Below are 22,288 nucleotides of genomic sequence, written 5' to 3'. Positions count from 1 at the left end.
CTACAGGGTGAAGATAAATTCTTCTCCAAAATTATCGAGACTCTTAACAAACGAGACGAGACAGATCCTTCATTCCAACGTCTCAACAAACAATACGTTATTCAGAAAGGCATACTTTACAAAAAACTGTACCGAGTACCTAACTCTCGATTACTGCTCTGCGTACCCGATAGTCTTAAACCAGCTTTATTCGATGAGTATCATGACTCAATGACTCACATAGGTTTTACCAAGATGTATTGGATGTTGCGATACAAGTATTTCTTTCCGCGCCTAAAATCATGGCTAGCTCAGAAACTTAAATCATGTAAAGGCTGCGCCATCTTTAAACGCAATTACATGCCTAATAACCCCACAATTCAGCGTTTTCCTCAGTCAGGCCTATTTGAAACCTTTTCTTTGGACCTAGCAGGCAAGCTAATACCCAGCGATCCCGAAGGTTTCCAATACTTTTATGCAGCTACGGACCACTGTACTCGATTCACCATTACTCATCCCATAACAACTCCAAACAGCGACAACTTCATCAATTTCATCACAAACCATATCATTCTTCCATATAATACTCCTCGCACAATCTACTTAGATCTTCAGAGTTCACACCGGTCTACCGTATCGTTAAACTTTCTCAAGTCTCTTAACATAACAGTTAAGTACGGCCTACCCTATCAACATCGTTCTCTAGGCACAGTCGAACAAAGATTAGGCTCCTTGCAAACGAGTCTCAAATTTCTGTGCCAAGACAACCAGAAATTTTGGCCTCGCTTCCTTGCGCATGCCACTGCGGCTCTGAATAAATCACCCTTAACTTCCATTGGTCTCTCTCCTCATTTTCTCCTCTATGGCGTTCATCCCACCTTACCATTAGACAATTTGCTACATGTTCAACAAGAAACTTTGAATACTAATGATCGCCTACTTGCACTCAAAGAAATGAGGGACCTCGTTGAATTTCGAAAACACCAAGTTTTCACTGATCTGAAGAAGCGCATTGAGAAGGTCAAAAATCCAACACAGTTCTTCCCTGACAGTTTAGTTATGGTCTTAGATACCTCAACAAAACCTAACACTTGTAAGCCATTATCCCGTCTTTATAAGGGACCCTACAAAGTGATTTCGAATGTCTCGGCTGATGAGTATCTTCTAGATATTGATGGGAAGCCAACGGTCATTGCTAAGACCCGTTTGAAACTGTACATCCCACCTACAAACCCAGACCCCGAATTTGAGTATAAGTACAAGCGCTTCCTCAGTACCTCTAAATAGGATCCGACCACACATTACTTCAAAACCCAACTACCAATTACATTTCACGTTATGTTTTGATTATCTAATTTAACGTTCCTAGTGAAACATGATCCCTTTCTGTAGTACAACACTGGCAAAACTTCCGACTTTGTCTCTCGTTATGCCATAATTACAGATACAGGTAGGCAACACACATTACAGGCAATATTTCTCCCGTGCGGCATTTTTTTTTTCTTCCGGTAGTTCATTATTATTGCATATGCTTCGTCTCCTGTTTTAGGCAACCCGCTGTACATGTACTATTTCTCCCGTGCAACAACTCCTAGTTACGCTCATAACAAACTCTACGCTTTTCCTTCTCCCCATAAGCAATATACCGGCATCATTCATTATTCACGTCATTTTTCTTTCCTAGACGCGTAAGGAAAGACTTTCCATCTCATTTCCTTCTTGCGTCCTTTTTCGGGAACGGCTGGTCCGACCCCACTTGATATCACTAAGGTCGCTAGGATGAAATGCTTTCTCTCATCCCACACCCATACATTACAGTCAATATATCACAATTATGTGACTTTTTTTCTCTCTCTTCTTTCAGGTTTATTCTCTCCATCCTATTTGTATCAGCTTCAGGCACGTTCATGCCACAAGGCGTACAGTTTGTTAATGGCATTGACTATATTCCCCTTCCCCAAGCGATCCCCTATTCCCAAACCTTTCCTTTAATCTATAACATTTCAACACCTACCTTTCAGTCCCTCAATTCAACCATAGAATGCAAAACTAATACTTCCCGGTTGTGTACCCATTTTCAAGATTTTCTATCCTCAATAAATTCTCTGTCTAATGACATTCAAACTTCTACATACTTGGTTAAGTTTCTTTCTAACGAAACCTCTTCTTCAAAGACTCCGAGACCCCAAAGAGGCCTTTTTAACTTCATCGGATCAGCATTAAACTTTCTCACAGGAGTTGCTACTGAAGACCAAATACATTCAACTAAAATCAATTCCGAACAACTGAAGACACACGTACAAGAGCTTGAAAACCATGAATCTGTTCTCAGTTCAAAATTTTCTGATATTTCTCATCAGGTTGCAACACTTGCTGAACAAACATCTTCTTCCTTCAAAGATGTGCAATCAACGGTTTCTGCTCTCATTGCCGATGAGACACGCCTACTTGAAGCCATGCGCACGGATCACTCCTCTTTTGTTACTTTCTCTAAAATGTATTTAAAATTTGACAACGCGATCCTCCTTATGCTTCGTCAGTTACTTTACTTAATTAATTTTAACGACATTTTTGACCAATGTAAAGAAAACCGATTATCTCCTCAAATCATACCAGTTCATCAGTTACATTCTGACTTACATGATTTTAATCTCAAATTGGTTTTAAAAAATTTACGCGTCAATCCCGTTTTGACAGCACCGATCAATTACACCCTACCCCTTACCAGTTGCTATTTCTTTCCCGATCATATCATTTTACACGTAAAACTCCCTGCTATTCCCCTCCATACGCTACCACGTTTATTTAAATTAGTTCCCTATCCGGTTGCGTCAGCTCAACAAAATTGCTATTTACAGCTTCCTTCCAATTTTGTTGTCTTCATGGATAAGCAAGCTATCCCTTTTTCTCCGGCTGATCTTACATCTTGTTCCTTCTCATCTAAACATTTCTTGTGCAAAATCCCTACTATTTATAATCATACAATAGCTTCTTGTTTACACACTTTGAAATATCAACATATATCGGGCTTACTAAAAAACGCCTGTTCTTACAGCTGCACCCTCACACAACAGTTTACCATCACCCAAGTAGACGATCATCAATTTATTTTAACCCGACCACCCAACAACCTTCATTATCTTTTCCTTAATGGCACTGCCACGCCATTATACATTAATAATTCTTTAAATCTCCGTGTTACTTTACCCTGTGACACAAGCCTCCATTCAGGAATTATCGAACTCATACCCCGCTCTCATTTCTGTCTTCCGACCACAATCATTCCTGTCCATTTAGTCCTTCATCATATCCATATCATTGATTCCGATTTACTCCTCTTACCCGCTGATAGGATTCTCCCTTATAACTCCCTTCAAAATCTTCCCCTTAATTTTAGCCACCGCATAACACCAATCACAGCTACCAATTCTTCCTATAAACCGCCAACTTGGCTTTCCTGGCTTCCCACGGACGACTATCCCACCATCTCTATCTCCTTCTCTCTCATCCTGTTTTCCCTCTCTATGATGAATACCCTCTTCATCTATATTTTACATCGTCGTACACACCAGTTACCTTTAACACCTACCACAACTCAGCCACCCGAACTAATTCCCCTTAACTCACGTTAACTTTCCTTCCGCATCTCTTCCGCAAAAAAAAAAGGACAATCTAATTACTAAATCAAACAATTTTTTTTGGTACTTACCTCGTACCCTGTCCTCCGCCATTTTCATTCCTCGTTCCACATATCTTAACAAATCCTCTCATTATGATAATAATAAAACACAAAACCACCACCACACACTCGCGAACGGCACACATTAATTGCCATTGCTACTCGCGTCTCCATTTTTTTTCTTAACACCCGTATACAAGCTCCTTTTGCTCACGACTGGCAACCTCATGCAGTTTCTCCCGAATCATTTGTCTTCCAGGTCAACTTACGGTACCTTGGCCAGGAATAAACTACGTCTCACTAATATATATATATATATATATATATATTTTCCCTCTGTCCTACTTAATGGCAAATTCACTCTTCATTTCTATACTTCTTCTACTATAACGGAATCTTTCGCTATCCACGACCATACTTCCGTACACAGCACACACAGTAATAGTAAACATGATCATAAAAAAAAAATCAATAAATAAATAAATAAATAAAAATAAAATAAGGGGCTCGTCTCTTACAATTTTTTTTCTCTCTTTTCTTTTAGCATCCTCTTCTTTCTGGTTATACCCGGTGTTGCAGCTGGCGACTTTATTCCCATATCTTTATACATTGCAATCCCCCTCATCTTTCTCTTCTTTATCATTGGTGGCTTCTTTTACATCAAGTTTTTTTTTAACTCATAAATTTCGTCGCTCCTTTACCCACCCAACGCCTACCAGCCACACTTACACCGTATCTTACACACCTCCCGCTGCTCCGAACCCAATCTATCTTCCTCTTTTTCATACCAATAACGTCACACACCCCGGAATCTCCGTATCTCCCTAAAGATTGATCAGGTGCCTTCTTCATTACAGTTCGCCATTATACATATTTTTACGTTATCCCTTTTGTTCCTTGTACGTTACTTTTGCAATTATCTCTTCTCCCTCTTTTCTTTCTTTTAGTCCTTTAAAAAAAAATAGGTTTTCACAATGGTCTTTAACAAGTAATTCAGTGCCTCCTGTCATGTAATTTCTTTTCCGCATCCGGCCTATTTTCACAAACGCACCTGGGCTACCCATCATCTTGCTACCCGTTTCCATGGATGATGCCTACCAAGTCGCAGTTTCCTTTTCTGGATGATGGACCTCTCGACTTCCAGACCACAAGATGCTGTCCATTCTGGCTCAAGGATCAAGCCTTCCAGATAGCAGACTTCCAGGAGATAGCCCTTGACTCTCGACGTGCTGCACCACCACGATCAGGATTTCCCGAGTTCCAGCCTTCCCGGATACACTATTGGGATCACGCTCGACATCTACACGGATCCAGCAGTTTTAGTGATTTTTTTTTCTCGTGTGTGTGTTTACTAGTGCCTCCTTCCTCTAGTGTTTTTGTTTCTTTCTTTTGTGCACCAGCCTCATGGTTATAAAAGTCAAACGATGAAAAATTTTAAGGGATTCCATGTCACTGGTTCTCATGAACAGTTGACCATTGTACTTTATTAAAAGGGGGATTATTATATTCCCAAAATCATCAAACGATGAAAAGTTTAAAATTATTAAACACTAATATACATCGTGATTTCTCCTTGTGAAAATTCTATCAAGATTAACAATACGATACAACCACGAAAAACAACACGTCCTACGCAAACGGATTTTCAGTGGCATCAAAACATAAAAACCTTCAAAGTGATAATATCAAGCTTATTCAAGGTGATGGTGTCCAAAACATATTAGTTAAAATCTTCAAGGTGTCTATTTTAAATTGAAAAAAACATATTTTCCAGAATAAACAGTGCCTTGTTAAAACTAAAACAGTTTTTAGTGATACTATAAAACCAGGCATTTTTAAAAATTATCATCATTCGACCTACACCTGCTAAGAGTGTGGTATGGTACAATTATTCTGCGTCCAGAGGAACCACCCAGGACTGACAGCGGTGATGGAAGGCCTGTGTTTGTGAGTATGAGCTTTGCGCTGATGAACTTTTACATGACATAAATGTCGTGAGGGGAGGACTACAAGACATTATAAACACACGAGAGTATCAGGGATTTCTCCTTGATAGACCCTACCATCGTACTACTTATATTTCACATCATGATATTGTAAATATTGTTTGTATCTATATCGTTTACATTTATGGTGACGGTTTTAATAAATACCACAAATATATGACACTTGTCATTTTATTAAAATTCTGACTACTTAACGTGACAGTTTATTGTTGCTACATTCAGTAACATAATTAGTACCATTATCAGTAACTTATTTAACATATTACATTTTTAATGGCGAGTACTGAGTAGGAATCATATTGTAAGCGAATACGTTTCCGGCTGACACCACACTTTTAATTATTGCGACATTAAAAAAAAAAAAAAAAAAAAAAGACATACCTGTTAATTAAAATGTACAGAGAAGTTATTTCTGGAAAATTCTATTCAGGCCTCTTGTGGTAACAACTGCACTTTAGTAGAAGATACTATTAAGGAAAAGAATGAGGTAAAATAATCTTTATATCGTACAAGCAATGGATGATAACAGCTTAATAAATGATTGATTGTACGTAAATCTTGTTTGAGTTTGAATATAGGATTGTATAAGGCTGTGCATTTTGCATTATTATTGAGGTGCTGCAACTAACTAACTGCAAACCATATGATAAATTCTTACAGTAATATATCACATATTGATTTACTCTGTATGGAAACGAAAATAGTTTAATATATGGTTAACCTCCTTTGTGCCAGGGGCGGATCCAGAGGGGGGCGATCGGGGCGATCGCCCCCCCCCCCCACAAGAGGAAACTTTCTTATTTTATATATAAATAAACCCATCCATAACAAGTTTGGAGCTCTTAAAAGTAGCAGTATTACCGCCGACCGCCCCCCCCCAGAAGTCCGTCCTGGATCCGCCCCTGCTTTGTGCCCATAATTTTAAAATTAACGCTTGTGTCACTTTTCAACACTTGACTTTGCAGTAGCTTTCCAACGAATTAGCAGGAAGCCCAAACTTATAGGACACCCTGCAGGTAAATACATTTCTTTGGACAGTTTCACTGCTCCAAACTAAGATTTGAAAAGTGTAGTATTGTTAATTTTATTATTATTGGCACAAAGGAGATCAACCATATTTTAAGCTATTTTTGTTTTCATACAGAGTAAAACAATATTTGACAACATTACAGTAAGAATGTATCATGCACTTTGCAGTATGTTGCAGCACTTTAATAATGGTGCACTATACGTACACTCTAGATCCTGCATATGTCCGATCCATACATTACAAGAAGGCAATACGTATTCGATACAGGTAAAATCTGTATATTTCATATGGACAACCTATTAGCTATATACATCCAATCTATACATTACATATGGCCAACCTGTACGCGACATACGTATAATCTATATGCTGCATGCAGACAGTCTGTAAGCTACATATATGCACTCTGTATGGTGCATACGGATATTCTATATGCTGTATCTGGACAAGCTGTGTGCGACATAAGAAAAATCTGTATAATACATACGTACAATACGTATACTGTATCTAGTCGTACGTATGGGGCACAAGTACAATATAGATGCTGTCTCGGGGTTGAACGCAAGAAACATACGTACAGAACGTATATTGCATACTTCTTGAAATCATGCTCCGTCCTGATAGTCAGTGTATGTCGTCATTATTAACCCACATGCTACATACGACCCTGACGTCACAAAGCTAGATATTACCTCCGTATATACTTGTTACTGCAGATAACGTCACACGAATGACGTCATTGCACTTGTGCAGACAGTACGTATAATACATACTTTTTCAGCTATACGTTTGCTGCAGGATGTTATATACGGTTGTACGTTAAGTCCAGAAACTACAGGAATTACGAATGTAACCTACGTTTTTAAGTATGCCACCTACATTTTTTTCTCAGTGTATGAAAACATATCTCATTAACAAGTATACAACTGCTCATAATTTAATTTTTAAAACTATTTTATAATTCCATTCTTTTATTGACTTGTCTATGATCTGAGCAGAGGACTGGTTGTTGTACTGCAGTCCGATAACCAATCAGAATTAAGGAAAAAAATTAGACTCGTAGAGACGTACGATACCTTTGTTCATTTATGTTGAGAAGGGAAGATTATGAAGGGAATTTAATCTTCATGTGTTGGGTGGACGAAAAGTAAACGCCTACTGAGAAACGCTTATAACTAAATAACTGATTGCAGTAAACGACTGTTGTTAGAGGTCATAGACACCACACGATACAGAACCCACATTTTGGTCATAGGAGCCATTGGGCACTCACACCACTGGTTATACAAGCCAACGGTCACTGGAACCATATCTGTGAGACAAATAGGTTACACAAATCATACACGTGCAGTGTTCGTAGTTTGAGGGAAATTTCCCTAATCTAGGCACGTAGCCAGGATTTCATAGGGGGGGGGGGAAATCCGTGACATGAAATACTGTGGTCATGACACCAGGGGCTCGATCATTCTAAGCTATTGTACTGGAACACATATTGGTTCATTTAGCTAGGATTTAGTAACGGGGAGGGGGGGGGGCGTAACATGAAATTCTGAAGGCCCAGAAGCTCGATCAATGTCAACTACTTTACTAACAACATATATTGGTTTGTTAGGACAATAAAATGAGGATATATTGGTAAGTATCTTAATAGCAAACTATGAAGAAATCTCGAGTAAATTAATAATAAAAAAACGTATTGAAAAAGATTTTACAATATTTACGTTCCTTTCTCTGTTAACAGAACTTTCTTTCCATATAAATTTTTGTTTTTATTATTCCGTCAACTACTATCTGTTCCAAATGACAGGTTAAAGGAGCAGTAGAAAATTGTTTTTGAAATAACATGTTCGATACTACAAGGATGCGATGACAAAAAAAATATGATAAAAAATGTCCACGCTGTTACACAGCGCCACTATCCCTTCGGAAGCTCGAAATCTCCCTGGGCAGTAGCAGAAATTCTGAGAATTCCGTAACTTTTCTAGGAATTTTAAATTCCCTGACTTTTCCAGGATATCTCGCTCACCTCACCACTATGTATTGCAGCTAATACAAATCTTCTCATAAGGAAGAGTAACCAAAAGCTTCCTGTAATTTTTTCTTTATTTTTAACGCCGATCCTTCTTTTTCTCATTTCATTTTGTTTTATCCTTACTTGTTTTTTTCATTTCTGGTCTCGAATTGGGGATCCGGACTCCCTGGACCCCCCTTTGGCTACGTGCCTGGGTACAATTATACCTAATTCAGCACACTTAACAAATATTACAGTCTATTATCCTCCTTTGGTCGTGAAATAAGCGAGAATAATGTGCAATAATTTATATTTTAATATTTTATTATAAGGTTCTGTTTACACACGAACTCGGAGATGATTGATTTGTTCCTCGTTTTATATATTTTTTCATACATGGTCATAATACTGTTTTGGTTTATTGGTCACTTTGAAATGGAGGCTCGTTTGGTTTCCTTACAATACATACTGAAGATGATGTTTTCCCTTTTACTTTGTGGCCTCTGTTATATTTCTTACATGCGAGAAAAGTTTCATCTACTTCCACGGTTGTTCGGGGTCCTCCTATCTGGATGTTTTTAAAAAGTAATTTTTAAATAGAGCATTTTCTTGATTTGAGTTCTTGGAAGAGAAGGGTCTTCAAGAACTTTACCTCTTTTAGTTTCGTGTTATAGAGCCATGTATTACATTGGTATAAAATAATGCATTCAGCCCTTTTTGTTTCAATTTGGTACTACTTTTCAGCCCATTCTAGAGCTAGGACTGTGGCAACACTGTTTCCTGGCATCTTAAAAAGACTTACTGTGCTAGCGACTCATTTTTACTCCCACCATGCCGGCATGTAGAATGCGGGTGCATACATGTACATGTTAAATTAAATAACATTCAGAAAATGCATTATTCACTTATGTAAAACAATTATAAAGGGAATAGGGTTCTTCCTTTTATTGTGAAGAAAACAATCCCTTTACTTATATATGATTACTACGGCCCTGATTTCTAGGTTTAAACCTTGGTTTATAATTTCCTGTCCTATTTCATGTTCACTGGATCAGAATTTTTGAATTTTATTGAGCCTAGAAAGGCCAAATAGGATTTTAAAAACCTAAAAGGTCTAAAGGGAACTTTCGGGAAACGAGCATGCAAATAAATAACTAATTTCTTCTCAAATTTTCGTAGAAATCAATTACCATGTACGTCATGAGTAGCGGTGAAAATGACATCTTGCTCCGTTGAAAGGTCTTTGTCAGGTTACAAAACATGCTATATTATTCCAGTAAACTTAGAAATGTGATTAATTATGCATAAAAACAATGCCAGAAAGTGATCTTAGTAGTGGTGTGATAATTATAGAAGTTCTTAAGGGGAAATAATTTTCCACGTGGTTAAGTTTTATTATTATTCTCTTATATGCTTTGCATCAGTGAGTAACAGTTCATTCACTTCTTTACAGCATAAATCAAAATTATTTACGTTGATTATTACGATTATTGCAGAGTTCCCTTCGTTAACACATGATACTTTTTACTGTATTTGCCTTTTGGTGAGGGAGCTAAACATGTTATAATATCTCATTTTACAGTGCAACACATTCATATTATTGAGAAGTTAGCTTTATTCTAAATGCAACATACATATAAACACTCTTATAAATTTGAAGTATGCTTGGAGTCCTGAAAGATAGTAGTTAAACCTTGAAATGCTTTTCTCTTAAGTAGCGATATTCATCTATAGAGGAGGAATGATTATGGAAATGCAGAAGATTAGGGAGTATGAATGAATCGCGGTGGGGGTATTTTCATCGATTTCTTGCATATACAAGTAACATGGATACACGTATCGTACAAATATATTTAGTTGCATTCTACATTTTTGAAATTAGTAATATTAAGCTTTTGTTACATTCATTTATATTTCATTATACTTAAATTTGCATACGCGGCAGTAGATTAAATCTGTAAGATTATTGCTTTTTTATACTTATTCCATTTTACATATTTTTAAAATGAATAATTTTGCTATAACTAAACAGTCACTATTATCAAGTAAGGGATGTGAAATATATTCCGATGTATAATACGTATAAAGGACTACTCTGTTTGCAGTGTTTGCTGTTCTAAACGCTACGAGTAGCTAAGAACACGGAAAAACTGGAAAACCACACGGTTTCTCGCCCAAGAGCAGATAAAAATGTGCAAGATTCGTTAAATATCTGTATCGTTCTATTAAAAGCTTCTGTCATCCAATCACACAGATTCTTATAAAATATTAGCAATGTGGAATGTTTAGACAAGAATAAAACTTGGGTTGTGCTCATTCACTGTGGCGAAGAACGCAAAGGATGGAATTTCTGTATTTGTAAATATTAGCTATAGTACCTCTAAAACAGTGTTGAATGTTGAAATTAAGTAAAGGACAGCTCAATGGTAGCTAAAGCAGTATCGAGAAACTGGAGAATCCACTAGACGCCCACGAGGCAAGAGCAGTCATGTGCAAGAGAAGCCCGATACACGAGCTCGTAGCACTTGAGCAATAGCGAACACACATGACCCCTCGACATTTGAAACATATAGCAAAGTTTTCAGCTTCGCGGTTCATTGCATTGTTTGTGTGGCATTAAAAGGAAGCCATCCCGGAACATCATTGCACAATGAATTTGCAGAAGAGAACTGGTATCCAACTGGAATTATCTAGTCTAAACAGAATTGTGCATGGTCGTCTGAAATTACGAAAACAATGGTTGTGTACGTCGTATCGTTGCGAGGAACTAGGCATGACCAAGTTACATCTATTACAAACGACACTGTGGTCGTATGGGAATATTAGCCTAAGGCTTTTTAGTGTCCAAGAACTAAGAGTACTTTATCAGTTACAGTATTTGCACATTCTTCAGCATGTCGTGATACCCCTACTAGACAATTAATTTATCGGACAATGCACTTGCAGCATGACAGGTATACCGTCCAGAAATCTGTGTTATTTCAGATTTGTCTGGTTATGTTTTAAATTGGCCTCCTTTTGGTGCTAACATGCTAAATACTAGGGTTGGCTGGTTTAAACCAAGGTGGTTTAAACCAGCTGTTTTTTTTAAACTGGTTTAAACCAAAACAATAAAAATGTTCGTAAAAGTGTAAGTGTTCGTAAAACCTTGATGAACACAAATTTGTGGGTTATCACGTTTCACTTCCGTATATTATTCGTATTATATTCAGACCTAAATTCCCCATTCATTACTCAGAGATTATACTACAAAAGCAACTTTTTTTATTTATAAGTTTATGAATGTTTCTTGTGTGATTTTGTTATAGTTTGTCATTATGGTTATGCAATAGCAATCAAAGAAAATTTCTAAATATTGTTTCGTTTTATTAATGTTTACTATTGATAAAATACATCAAAATACCGTATTTTTTTTGGGGGGAGGGGGTCATACAAACCCCATGAGAGGCATTTATTGAAACTAGAAGTACCTTTGGTATCTATTTATGTATAAATGGGTCAGAGCCAAAGTGGACTCAAATAATTCGTATTTTTATTCACTATTCTTAGTGATATGCAAATTAAGTCGTTGTATTCCTTTAACTTGGACTAATAAAAGTCGTAGTGAACTAATTTGGACTAAATTAGTTCTTCTGTACTCTGCAGTATTTTGAAATTGTCCATATGTAAATCTGTATGGACTGTCCATATGTTATGGTTTCACTTGTGCAGCTGTTTATCTTTTTGTCGTTCTGAAATGACTCTTGACAATTACATTAACAAGTATGTAAAGATCAGTACAATGTATTTTTTTTTTTTTTTAATCAGGAGTCCTTCGTGAGTGAGACGGCAGACGTATTGCATTTGTGGTCAATTAGTCCCGGTTTCGAGTTCAAATGGAGGACAATTCCTCTCGGATGTAAGCTTCCGTTTCCGCTTCAAGCTTATGTGACCCCTTCCAGCATAACCGGTTGTTGCATAATAACACCAAGGCGAAACAAACTTATTTCTTCTGTCCATATGTGATATAAATATAGAGCAAATTATTTAAATCAAAGAAACAGATTTAAACAAAACAAAACAAAAAATGTTTAAACCCAAAAACATTTTTTTTTAAAAAAATAAAAACCATGTTTTTTTGCCAACCCTGCTAAATATACATTTACATTCTTTTACATGTAGGTTTGTAGCCCACCCATACATTACGCAGATTAACGCAAGAATCTTATGTAATATATGAGGAAGGTGAAACACTGGTTCTCGACACAAAATCAAATTTGATTATTGCTGAGCTTTACTCGTCTTTTAACCCAAAATATTTTATGAGTATTGTCTTCAAGAAGAATTGACGAAAAGGCTTCTGGTTATAAAATGTTTTTATGATCTAACATTATTTAAGTTAACTAAAACGTGTCCTTAAAAGTTTTGAAGGGAACGGTCTGAAGTTTAAAAAAAAATGTATTCCGTTATTCTTAAGATTCATATTCAGTTTAATAAATATGCTTTACTATCATGTATCACTAATCATTTGTATGTATTGGGTTATAACTGATAACAATTATAGTAAATGAGGCGTAACACTTTCCTCTTGGTGCTGATATAACTAGCAGAACTTTTGTACATCTGAAAGAACAAATTAGCAAAGAACACAATTACCAGAGCGCCTCGACCAAAACTTGCACCGAATTGTAGTTTTTCTGCTGTCTTTCCTGTCCATTCTACTAATGCTCTTTGACAACACTGTAGTTTACTCATATGTATTCATTACCTCGAAGAAGCAAATCTTCAACCTTTCATATAATACATTTACTACATGTACCGAAAACAGTGCCAAAAGCAACATTTTTTCAGTTTCAAGAAAGTTAATTGTTTTAAAACCTAACTTCTAAACGGAAGGCACATTTTTTATCTAGTTTGTCACATGACTATCCATTTCGTTTAAAAACCTTTTCCACAAGGTAGCAAAACAAAGCTCGTAAAAAAAAAAAAAAAAAAAACCGTGAATCTAATGGTATCAAGAATCATGAACTTTTATCCAAAACGTAAGTGAACACATGTAGCTATTTCGGAGTACAAATGATTAACAAGGTATCTATCAGTCTAGCATTGATTTAATGTTATCCTCCATCTGAAGCAAAGAACGCTTGAGCAAAGAGAGATTATTTCCGAAAAGTTTGAAGAATCAATAATCAATAATCTGTAAGAGCAATTTCTATTTTTTTACAATATAATTTAACTACTATCATTGAAAAGAAAGAATGTAGTTAGAATGTGGAAAGTAAATGAATTCTAATTTTTAGGCTACACCAAGCATCCTTCTGTGATTTTTTTAAAAAAATGAAGCTGCGTGTAAAGTCGGCTAACAAGATATACGTCCCCCGGATTTGACTACCACTCATGGATTGGGTGTTATGTGCTATTTTTTCACCTTTCATTTCATTCTTACAATTCATATCTCGTCGTATCCTTTAGCTTACAAGGGACATGTTTCGGTTTGAACGCGAGAATCAACATAAAACTTGGTAGACATATACAGGACTAAGTACTGACCACTGTATGGGGTATCATTCCCGTGTAAAACTCGTTTTCCTCCGACAGCGCCACATATCCTTCGAAACACTAGCAGTTAGATTCTTCGTTATAGGTACTGAGTGAAGATCAGTCAGGTGCGTCAGTGAGTGGTAGTAAGCTCGAATTAGTTGAGTTGAGTTGATTTTGAGTTTAACGTCCCGTTCAGCAGCAAGGCTATATGAGACGTAGACCTACTGATTAATGTGGAATCCGAACCACATGAGCTCCCGCCGGGAATCGAACCCGGGCCTCCCACGCCAAAGGCGCGTACGCTAACCGCTTAGCCACGGAGCTCTAGCTCGAATTAGTGTTAGGTGTGATAGTCAGTGTGGAAAAAATGGGTCGGGATGCTGACATTAACTCCCTTCATGTAGTTGAGCTGTTAAAAGACGAACTAAAGCGCAGATTTAAGGATCAAACGTCAGATTCACTAACGATTACGACCTTCATCAAATAAGCTGATGATTTCACATTTCACTGTTCGGAGTTTCATTTCCCGATTCTCGGTTCCCGCTCTGGACTGCTGTCTTCATCCCGCTCTGAACTGCTATCATAGATATATTTCTGTGCTGTGACATTTTCTTTATCATCTCTGTCTAGTGTCGATGTGTGTATCATTTCTAATTCATTTTCGTACTCATTGATAATTAAATTGCACCAAAAAGTCGCAAATGACCCATCGTCCGCTCCAACTGACGTTTGATCCTTAAATCTGCGCTTTAGTTCGTCTTTTAACAGCTCAACTACATGAAGGGAGTTAATGCCAGCAGCCCGCCCCATTTTTTCCACACTGACTACCACACCTAACACTAACTCGAGCTTACTACCATACACTGACGCATTTGACTGATCTTCACTCACCACCTATAACGTGGAATCTAACTGCTAGTGTTTCAAAGGATAGGTGGCGCTGTCGGCGAAAAACGTCTTTTTCACGGGAATGATACCCCATACAGTGGTCAGTACTTAGTCCTGTATATGTCTACCAAGTTTTATGTTGATCCTCGCGTTCGAACCGAAACATGTCCCTTGTTAGACAGGAGAATTGTGGAACGTATACTGACATGTATAGAGTGCTTCAAGATTGAGAGATGAAAGGTAAGGATCCAGTGAATCCCCCATGAATGCATCTCTATATTGCGCTGAAGTAAACATTGTTATTTCAAATCTTAAGTTGCTTTCATATGTAAGCTCCCTATTACAAACTTACTTGGGTCAACGTTGTTCCTCTTATCTTGGTAGTAGCCAATCCAGAAATATACCACTTTGCGACCCATTTTGCAGATATTGATGCAAGGATTAATACAGAGGTACCATGCTCCTACTATAGCAGCTATTCCTAGGACGCTTAAAAGGATGAAGACTTGTAAATTGACATCCAACCATTTAGGAGTTAGCGGCAGAGAATCCTATAAGAATTAAAATATAATTATGTAAGGTGCAAGTCTATCGCACAACTCTTTGTACTTGACTCTGAAAGTCTATGAGATTCAAATCAAACCTTAAAAGAAAGTAACCTTAAGTAGATGGCATCCTTCACGAAAACTACCTTTTCTTGATTTTCTTGAGAAAATGTCATATTGTTGGGTCATCAATAAAATTTATATAAATTTATACATTGCATAAATAAACGAGAATCCAACGTAGGTTATTCCTTCTTGAGGTCCAAATTTACACGCGCTAAAATAGCACTTAATATCAGTTGATTTATATATGGTTAGTAAGTTAGTAATTAGATGTTTCCATGAAAATTACATTTTTCAAATTTTGATCATCATTAAACAGCTCATTTGCAATTTATGTATTAATTTATTTTATCACATATATATAGTTTTCTCCCTTCAAAACTTTTTATTCCAACATTTTTCCCGTCTGATGCTTATTTTTTCCAGATATTTTGCAATATCAAGTTATAAACGTCATCCTAATACTCTTAAAACAGAGTTCAGTCTATTTGAAACGATTGATTCTACAAAGAAAAAGTCTAAGGACCTTTTTTGTGTAGAATTTTATAAACTACAATTTTCTTCATAACTGTTTTCTTCGAAAAATTGAGATAATTACAAAATTTTCGAGATAATTACAAAAAAATTGGAATTTTCCCATTTTCCCTAAAAAAAAAAAAAACTACAACTCAAATGAAGGGTACTTTTCGAGATATACTGAGAACATCAAAATAAAAGTTTCCACAAAAATGAAACGTGTTAGGAATATCTTACCCACCTTTTTAGGACTAATTTTCCTAGACTATTCTCTTTTCAAACAAAGCTGATAATTAATAAACAGTAAAATTAATGTCTCGTCAAACTCAGAAATATTTATTTACGTGGTTTCTGAGATTTTTAAAGCGTTACGAATTTTTAAAATACCATCAATGAAAGATCAAAGTCTAAAAAATTTATTGATTAAATTAGAAGTAACAAAAAAATTTAACTAATTAGTTTTTTAAACGAATTAATTACAAATTTGAGTAATGGTTATATGCGACGTGAGTATGCGCAAAGAAACCTAAGTTCTAGGTAAATTAAAACGGAAAATGTAAAACTTACCTCTTCCATGCTTCATTACTCAAGAAATTAAGTCCATTTCTGCAAACCAGTTTAGGCGCTACTTCCAAAATTTTAAGTAGCTTTGAATAGAAAGTATTAATGTTTTGCTTTCAAATATAGGGTGCAGCTATTAACTGAAGAAGAGAAGAAGAAAAAATAATGAAATTGATGTGGACACCTGCTCTCTGGGATGGATGTAATTCGGGTAGTACTGATAGATATATACTAGGGTGAAATAAGTTTAAGAACACGAATCTGACGCAAAGCTGTTTTGCGAAAAGAAGGACATAGTAGATAGTGCTGATTTCAACTGAGCACTAGTGGAACATTCCGAACATGTTATACATAGCGATAAAACCATCTAGTACTCGGCTTAATAATATGTACCAGCGGCCGCATAAGCATATCTCTTTCACATAGATGTTTAATATCTGTCTGAGGTCTGATATGCCATGTCCGCTGAGACCTTGGCGTAGTTGGGTGGTAGTCGTAGCTGGAGTCCGCTGGCAGTGAAGCGCCTTCCCATCATGTCTCATATCTGCTCAATATGTTTAGGTCCAAAGACCTAGGGGGGATATATTGCGTGCCAGGGCACTATTGCTTGTCCTAACATTATGGGAACGCTCATTATTCTGCTGAATGACGAGGCCCCACAATGTGATTGAATAACACCAGACACCTGAACTGATGACATCATTTTGCCGCATGAGAACCAGAGGAACGTAACTCCATTTTCGTAGGTTTACAGGCGAGAAGACAAAAATATTATTTTCTTAGAAAGATGTGTTTTTAATAAGATGGTAATTGAGCTACATTACAACAGATGACCGACAAGGAGAACAGATGGCGTTACGTTCCATTTACACCAACAGGGGCTTTCAAAATTATGTCCGAACATGAAAACGAAAAACGTTTCTCTGGTTCTCATGCGACGATTTGTGTGCTACGCTTTATTCCTCTGAATATAGGCCAGAGGTGAGTTGATATATGAATGTGAGCACATTTGGGATTTTCTGTAAGCCTGTGGAAAACATATATGACCCTCATTGTCTCAAAAATAGAAACGACTTTTATTCATCAATAACATTGACCTCCATTTGTCTCACCACTGCAATCTCTACGACAGCATCGGAGACGTACTCGGCAATGAGCAGGTATCATAGGTAAACGGGCTAGAGGAACGTAGACATGCCTCCGACAATCGATTATTTAGTGTGTCTGTACAAATATAGGACAACGGTTGCTTTGGCTGTACTAGTAGTCGACGTTCTATCAGGATTCCTGAACGATTCTTCTGTTCAGGGGCTCCCGGCACGTCTGTTTGGGAAACCTTTTCCTTCTATCATGTACTCCGGCAAATCACTGAGATTTCATAGTTCCCTTAAGGGGCAATTCTACGGAATGGCCACGCTGCCTATCACAACCTTGAAGTATGGAAGTGCTCAAGTCACTTAATTTTGCTATCGACCATCGAAGCAAGAAAAATTAATGCGCACATTTTATTAAATTCATAATCGACTTTGGGTAATGAACCTAGCAGTTGGCAACTATGATCACGCTCTTTCAGCACATGACATCTCCTCGACGCCACAAACTGACTTTCCTTGTGAATGTGTGTGTGTGCAGAGCAATGGTTCTTTGTCTCGAAGACATTGGAACTTCCGGTTGTGTAGCTTCGAGAACATTCCAGAAACTACTGGATCATTTCGCATTTCCGGTGATTTCCTAAAGTTAGTGGTGATTGGACAACTTTTCAATTACTGACCAATCAGAAACTGTATTACGTCCCAAGTATACTCTACTCACATGCTTTGTGCAATCAAGAAGTGCGCCAAGTAATCGGGATCTGGGATTTGAAGAGTACACCACGTATCCCGAGCCGCGAGACATTTTGTTGGCAAAAGTGCAATTTTAATAGAACATCGATGCCTAGTTGGTGTAGACAAGTAATTTTAACACGTGTGAGTGACGACTGAATGCAATAGTTGCAGTATTATCAAGGAAAGTTCAAAAATAAGGAAATTTTGTCGAATTGGAACTTAGCATGCCAGAGAAGATAACGGAACCAGCTTACCATCCCTTGGACAATGAAACTGTAAGTACGTAAATTGATGTGATAGGAGCAATCAGCGAGTGATTCATGCGAGCATTATCCAAAATCCGCCGGACCCAGGAATATATCAACAGTTTAATGTGAGAGTGATCGTGTTTTTCGAATTGTGATTTATACGCTAGTTACATCGCCTTCCACTAATTGCGAACGTCGACTTAAAAATAATAATAATAATAATAAATGTAGACGTACGATTAGCGGGCCACCACAAAGCAAAATCGCATGCGTTTAATTACTTTCTGTATATAATTTAATATTCTTCAACAGTGTTTAGCTAGTTAGGAAATTTCATAAAGAAAAGTTGTCATTTAAAATACGAACTCTAATGTGTGTGTTTGATACGAATGATGAGAATGTTGTCTTACGATGCTCATGTTTAATGTTTGTTGTTCATTTCAGTTCATGTGTACATTGATACCAAAACTTCCCATGTAGAGACCAGTGTATGTAAGATTATAAATTTTGCTTTTTGTTAAATATGAACAGTTAATAACTAAGTCCCGGCATTTCAATCTTGTGCTACCCTTATTATTTCTTTTTGTTGTTGTTGTTGTTGTCCTTAGTTTTAAACATTGACGCGAGAGTAGGTCGCGGAACGTACCCAGTCTTAATTGTGCTTGTGTAGTGAACTATCCCTCGCGACAAACTTTTCATTCAGGCGAGAAAGGTAAAAATCAACACTTTTTGCTAATCTTTATTTTTTTTTGGATAGTTCGGACGCGACCAAACACGTTGTTACCAATCCTTCTACTTGAGTCATTCACAAGCTCAAGCAGAGGTTGGCAAAGCATGTATATACTTCCAGGTGAGGGGGATGATTGGGAAAACCTTTAATTCAGAATTCATGTGAACAAAAGACGTAAATAAGCTTGTGTGACCTCCTTCACCAAAGCGATAGTATATTTAATTGGTTGTTCCGCCCAGGACAGATTTATTTAATTGGTACCGAAACCAACCCGGGACAGATTTATTTAATTGGTACCGAAACCAACCCGGGACAGATTTACAATACGGTGACCTTGTTTATTTTTAGTTTGCACTGGTATTTATAAGTAAAACAAAAAGTAACATACGCGACAAATTTGTGCATTACTCCAGTGTGTCTTATCTTTAATAATTGTTGTTGATTGGGTGGTTTATTATGTTTATGTTCATTTAGAGAAATTATTAGTCAATCATAGAGTGAACTTTAGCTTGAGTTAGAGAAATTATTAGCTTTCCTTAATTATTGATTATTGAATTTTCTACAAAATGTCAGAATCCAAGGAATTAAAGAATATGCTTACAGCTTTATTCGAAAAGCAGTCTGCACAGCTCAACGACACAATCGCGAGTTTAAAAGAGAATGTTGAAAGTTTGAAAGAAGAGCAAGTAGAAAGTGTTGCTAGTTTGAAGGAAGATATTGTCAGTTTAAAGCAAGAACAGGCAGAAAACGTTGCTAGTTTGAAGGAAAATTTAGAAAGTAAATTGGAACAAGTTGGTAAGGATGTTTTGCAAACTAATAATGCCATTGTTCAAATCACTACGCGTATTCAGGCCATGGAGGAGAAAATAGAGGAATATAAAAATGAGTGTAGATCAAATTATGAGTCCGTGCAGGCACAGGTTGACAGTTGTAGGGCCGAGCTGGTACAAGATCGCGTAAGTAACCAAGATTAGTTTCAGGAAGCAAAAGATAGGCAGGTATTATTAGAGCTCAATACAAACCGATATCATGCTCAGGTAGAGGAGCGCATTTCCGAATTTCGAGCAACCATTGACACCCACGGTACATTCGTGCGGGAAGCGATGTTTGGTTTAAGAGAACAGCGCGGTGAAATAAATGAAATACGGGATGACATGCTAGAAATTAAGAAAGTAGCTACCGAAAATAAAGAGGAAATTACACACGTCGCCGCAAGGGTAGATAAACTAGAGTCGCACACCATTCAGTCCATTCAACAAGTCATAGAGCAAGTACAGAATATCCCCACGCGAACAGTCGTAAAAGCGGAAGTGAATCAGGAAGTGAATAATCGCGTTTTGAGGCTAGAGCAAGAGTTGAATAACTTACGGAGTAATCAGTTTAGTCGCGGACCTGACCCTTCCTCACGAGACACTGACGAAAATAACGAGTACGATAGTGGTAGTGAAGGTTACGAATCCGATCACTCGAACAGTAAGGGGAAGAATAATGCCTTTTTCGCGAAAACTAGTAAACCTCGACGCCGTATTACAATCCAAGAAATACGAGACCTACCTACATATAGTGGGATGCCAGATAAGGAAACTGCGCGCTCATACTTACGTGATTTACAACACAAGTTGGACCTGTTGAATGTACACGAAGACGCAGTGTTGCCGGTACTACCAAGTTTACTGCAGAACCCATGTTTGGAGTGGTTTCGAACACGCCAACATTTGTTTACCACTTTCGAGGAATTTAGCCATGCTTTAGTTAACGCATTTGAATCGGAAGCAATTGTAGTAAGTAGGCTGACCGCGTTGCGAAATACTTCCTTTGACCCAAGAGTGCACGGTTCAGTGTTAGAATTTGCGACCACTCAATATCGCGCATTAAGTGATTTGAATCCTGAAACCACGCCGGCGAAGATATTAGCTAGTATTGTACCTACGTTGCCATACAAATATCGGAAAATGTTTGCGTTTTATCCATGCACAGATTTTGCACAATTTATTGCTAGTGTCAAACGTCTTGAATCTTTACGATTGCCGAACAAAAAAGGTTATAAGCGCGAAGGTAACAGTTATGAGAACCGTAATAAACCGTACCAGGCGGTTCGGGTACAGTATAGCAGACCGACTAGAGAGAGGTCTGATAGTAGTACCAATAATCTACATAACAGTAGAAATTCTGAACAAAGCAATTTTAGGAGAAACGATCGAGAGAACAGGCGCCAACAGCTATTCACGAATGATGCGCGCGGGAGGAATGAACGATCAAATCACGACACTAGGCCACAACGCAGTAACAATAATTTTCGTGACTTTGGGAATCGCTTCAATTGGAGAAGGGGAAACAACAGCAATAATAGAAACAATAGACCTGGCTTCAATTTCCAGTCGAATAATGAACGGCAAAATTGGCGCGAGTGCACGCCCGAGCGAGATGGTGGGCACACGTTCAGTCATAGTCAGCAGGGAAACTAAGATCCGATGGGCACGAAGGGGTCGCGTCCATCGAAGACGACTTGTTCATAAATTCCCCGAATATTCTCCGTGTTAGGAATTATACATTCGCAAATGACGATATCTTAGATAGTGACGGTCGAAGTGATGTAGAGGAAGATAATGATGAAAGGGAACTTGTCACCGCTTATGATCGAAATTATTCTGCGTACATAGAAACAACAGTTAATGACATTCCAGTT

The 22,288-nt window shown here is 37.4% G+C and overlaps 1 protein-coding gene across 1 annotated transcript in view; it reads right to left on the bottom strand.

Annotated features, from left to right (window-relative positions):
• Nucleotides 1-22,288, bottom strand: part of LOC145669231 (uncharacterized) — a 66,222-nt gene that overhangs the window by 30,496 nt on the left and 13,438 nt on the right. Inside the window, exons 2-3 of the mRNA XM_081737559.1 lie at nucleotides 16,805-16,938; nucleotides 15,466-15,664 (exon numbers count right to left, since the gene is read on the bottom strand). Of these exons, the coding sequence (XP_081593685.1) occupies nucleotides 15,466-15,664; nucleotides 16,805-16,813 (208 nt within the window). The 5' untranslated portion in view covers nucleotides 16,814-16,938. The remainder of the gene's footprint in view (nucleotides 1-15,465; nucleotides 15,665-16,804; nucleotides 16,939-22,288) is intronic.

This window comes from Thermobia domestica, chromosome 13, assembly GCF_964235325.1.
Source record: "Thermobia domestica chromosome 13, izTheDome1.hap1.1, whole genome shotgun sequence".
NCBI lineage: Eukaryota > Metazoa > Arthropoda > Insecta > Zygentoma > Lepismatidae > Thermobia > Thermobia domestica.
The sequence above is the reverse complement of the archived record's forward strand: the minus strand, read 5'-3'. Positions and strand labels throughout refer to the sequence as shown.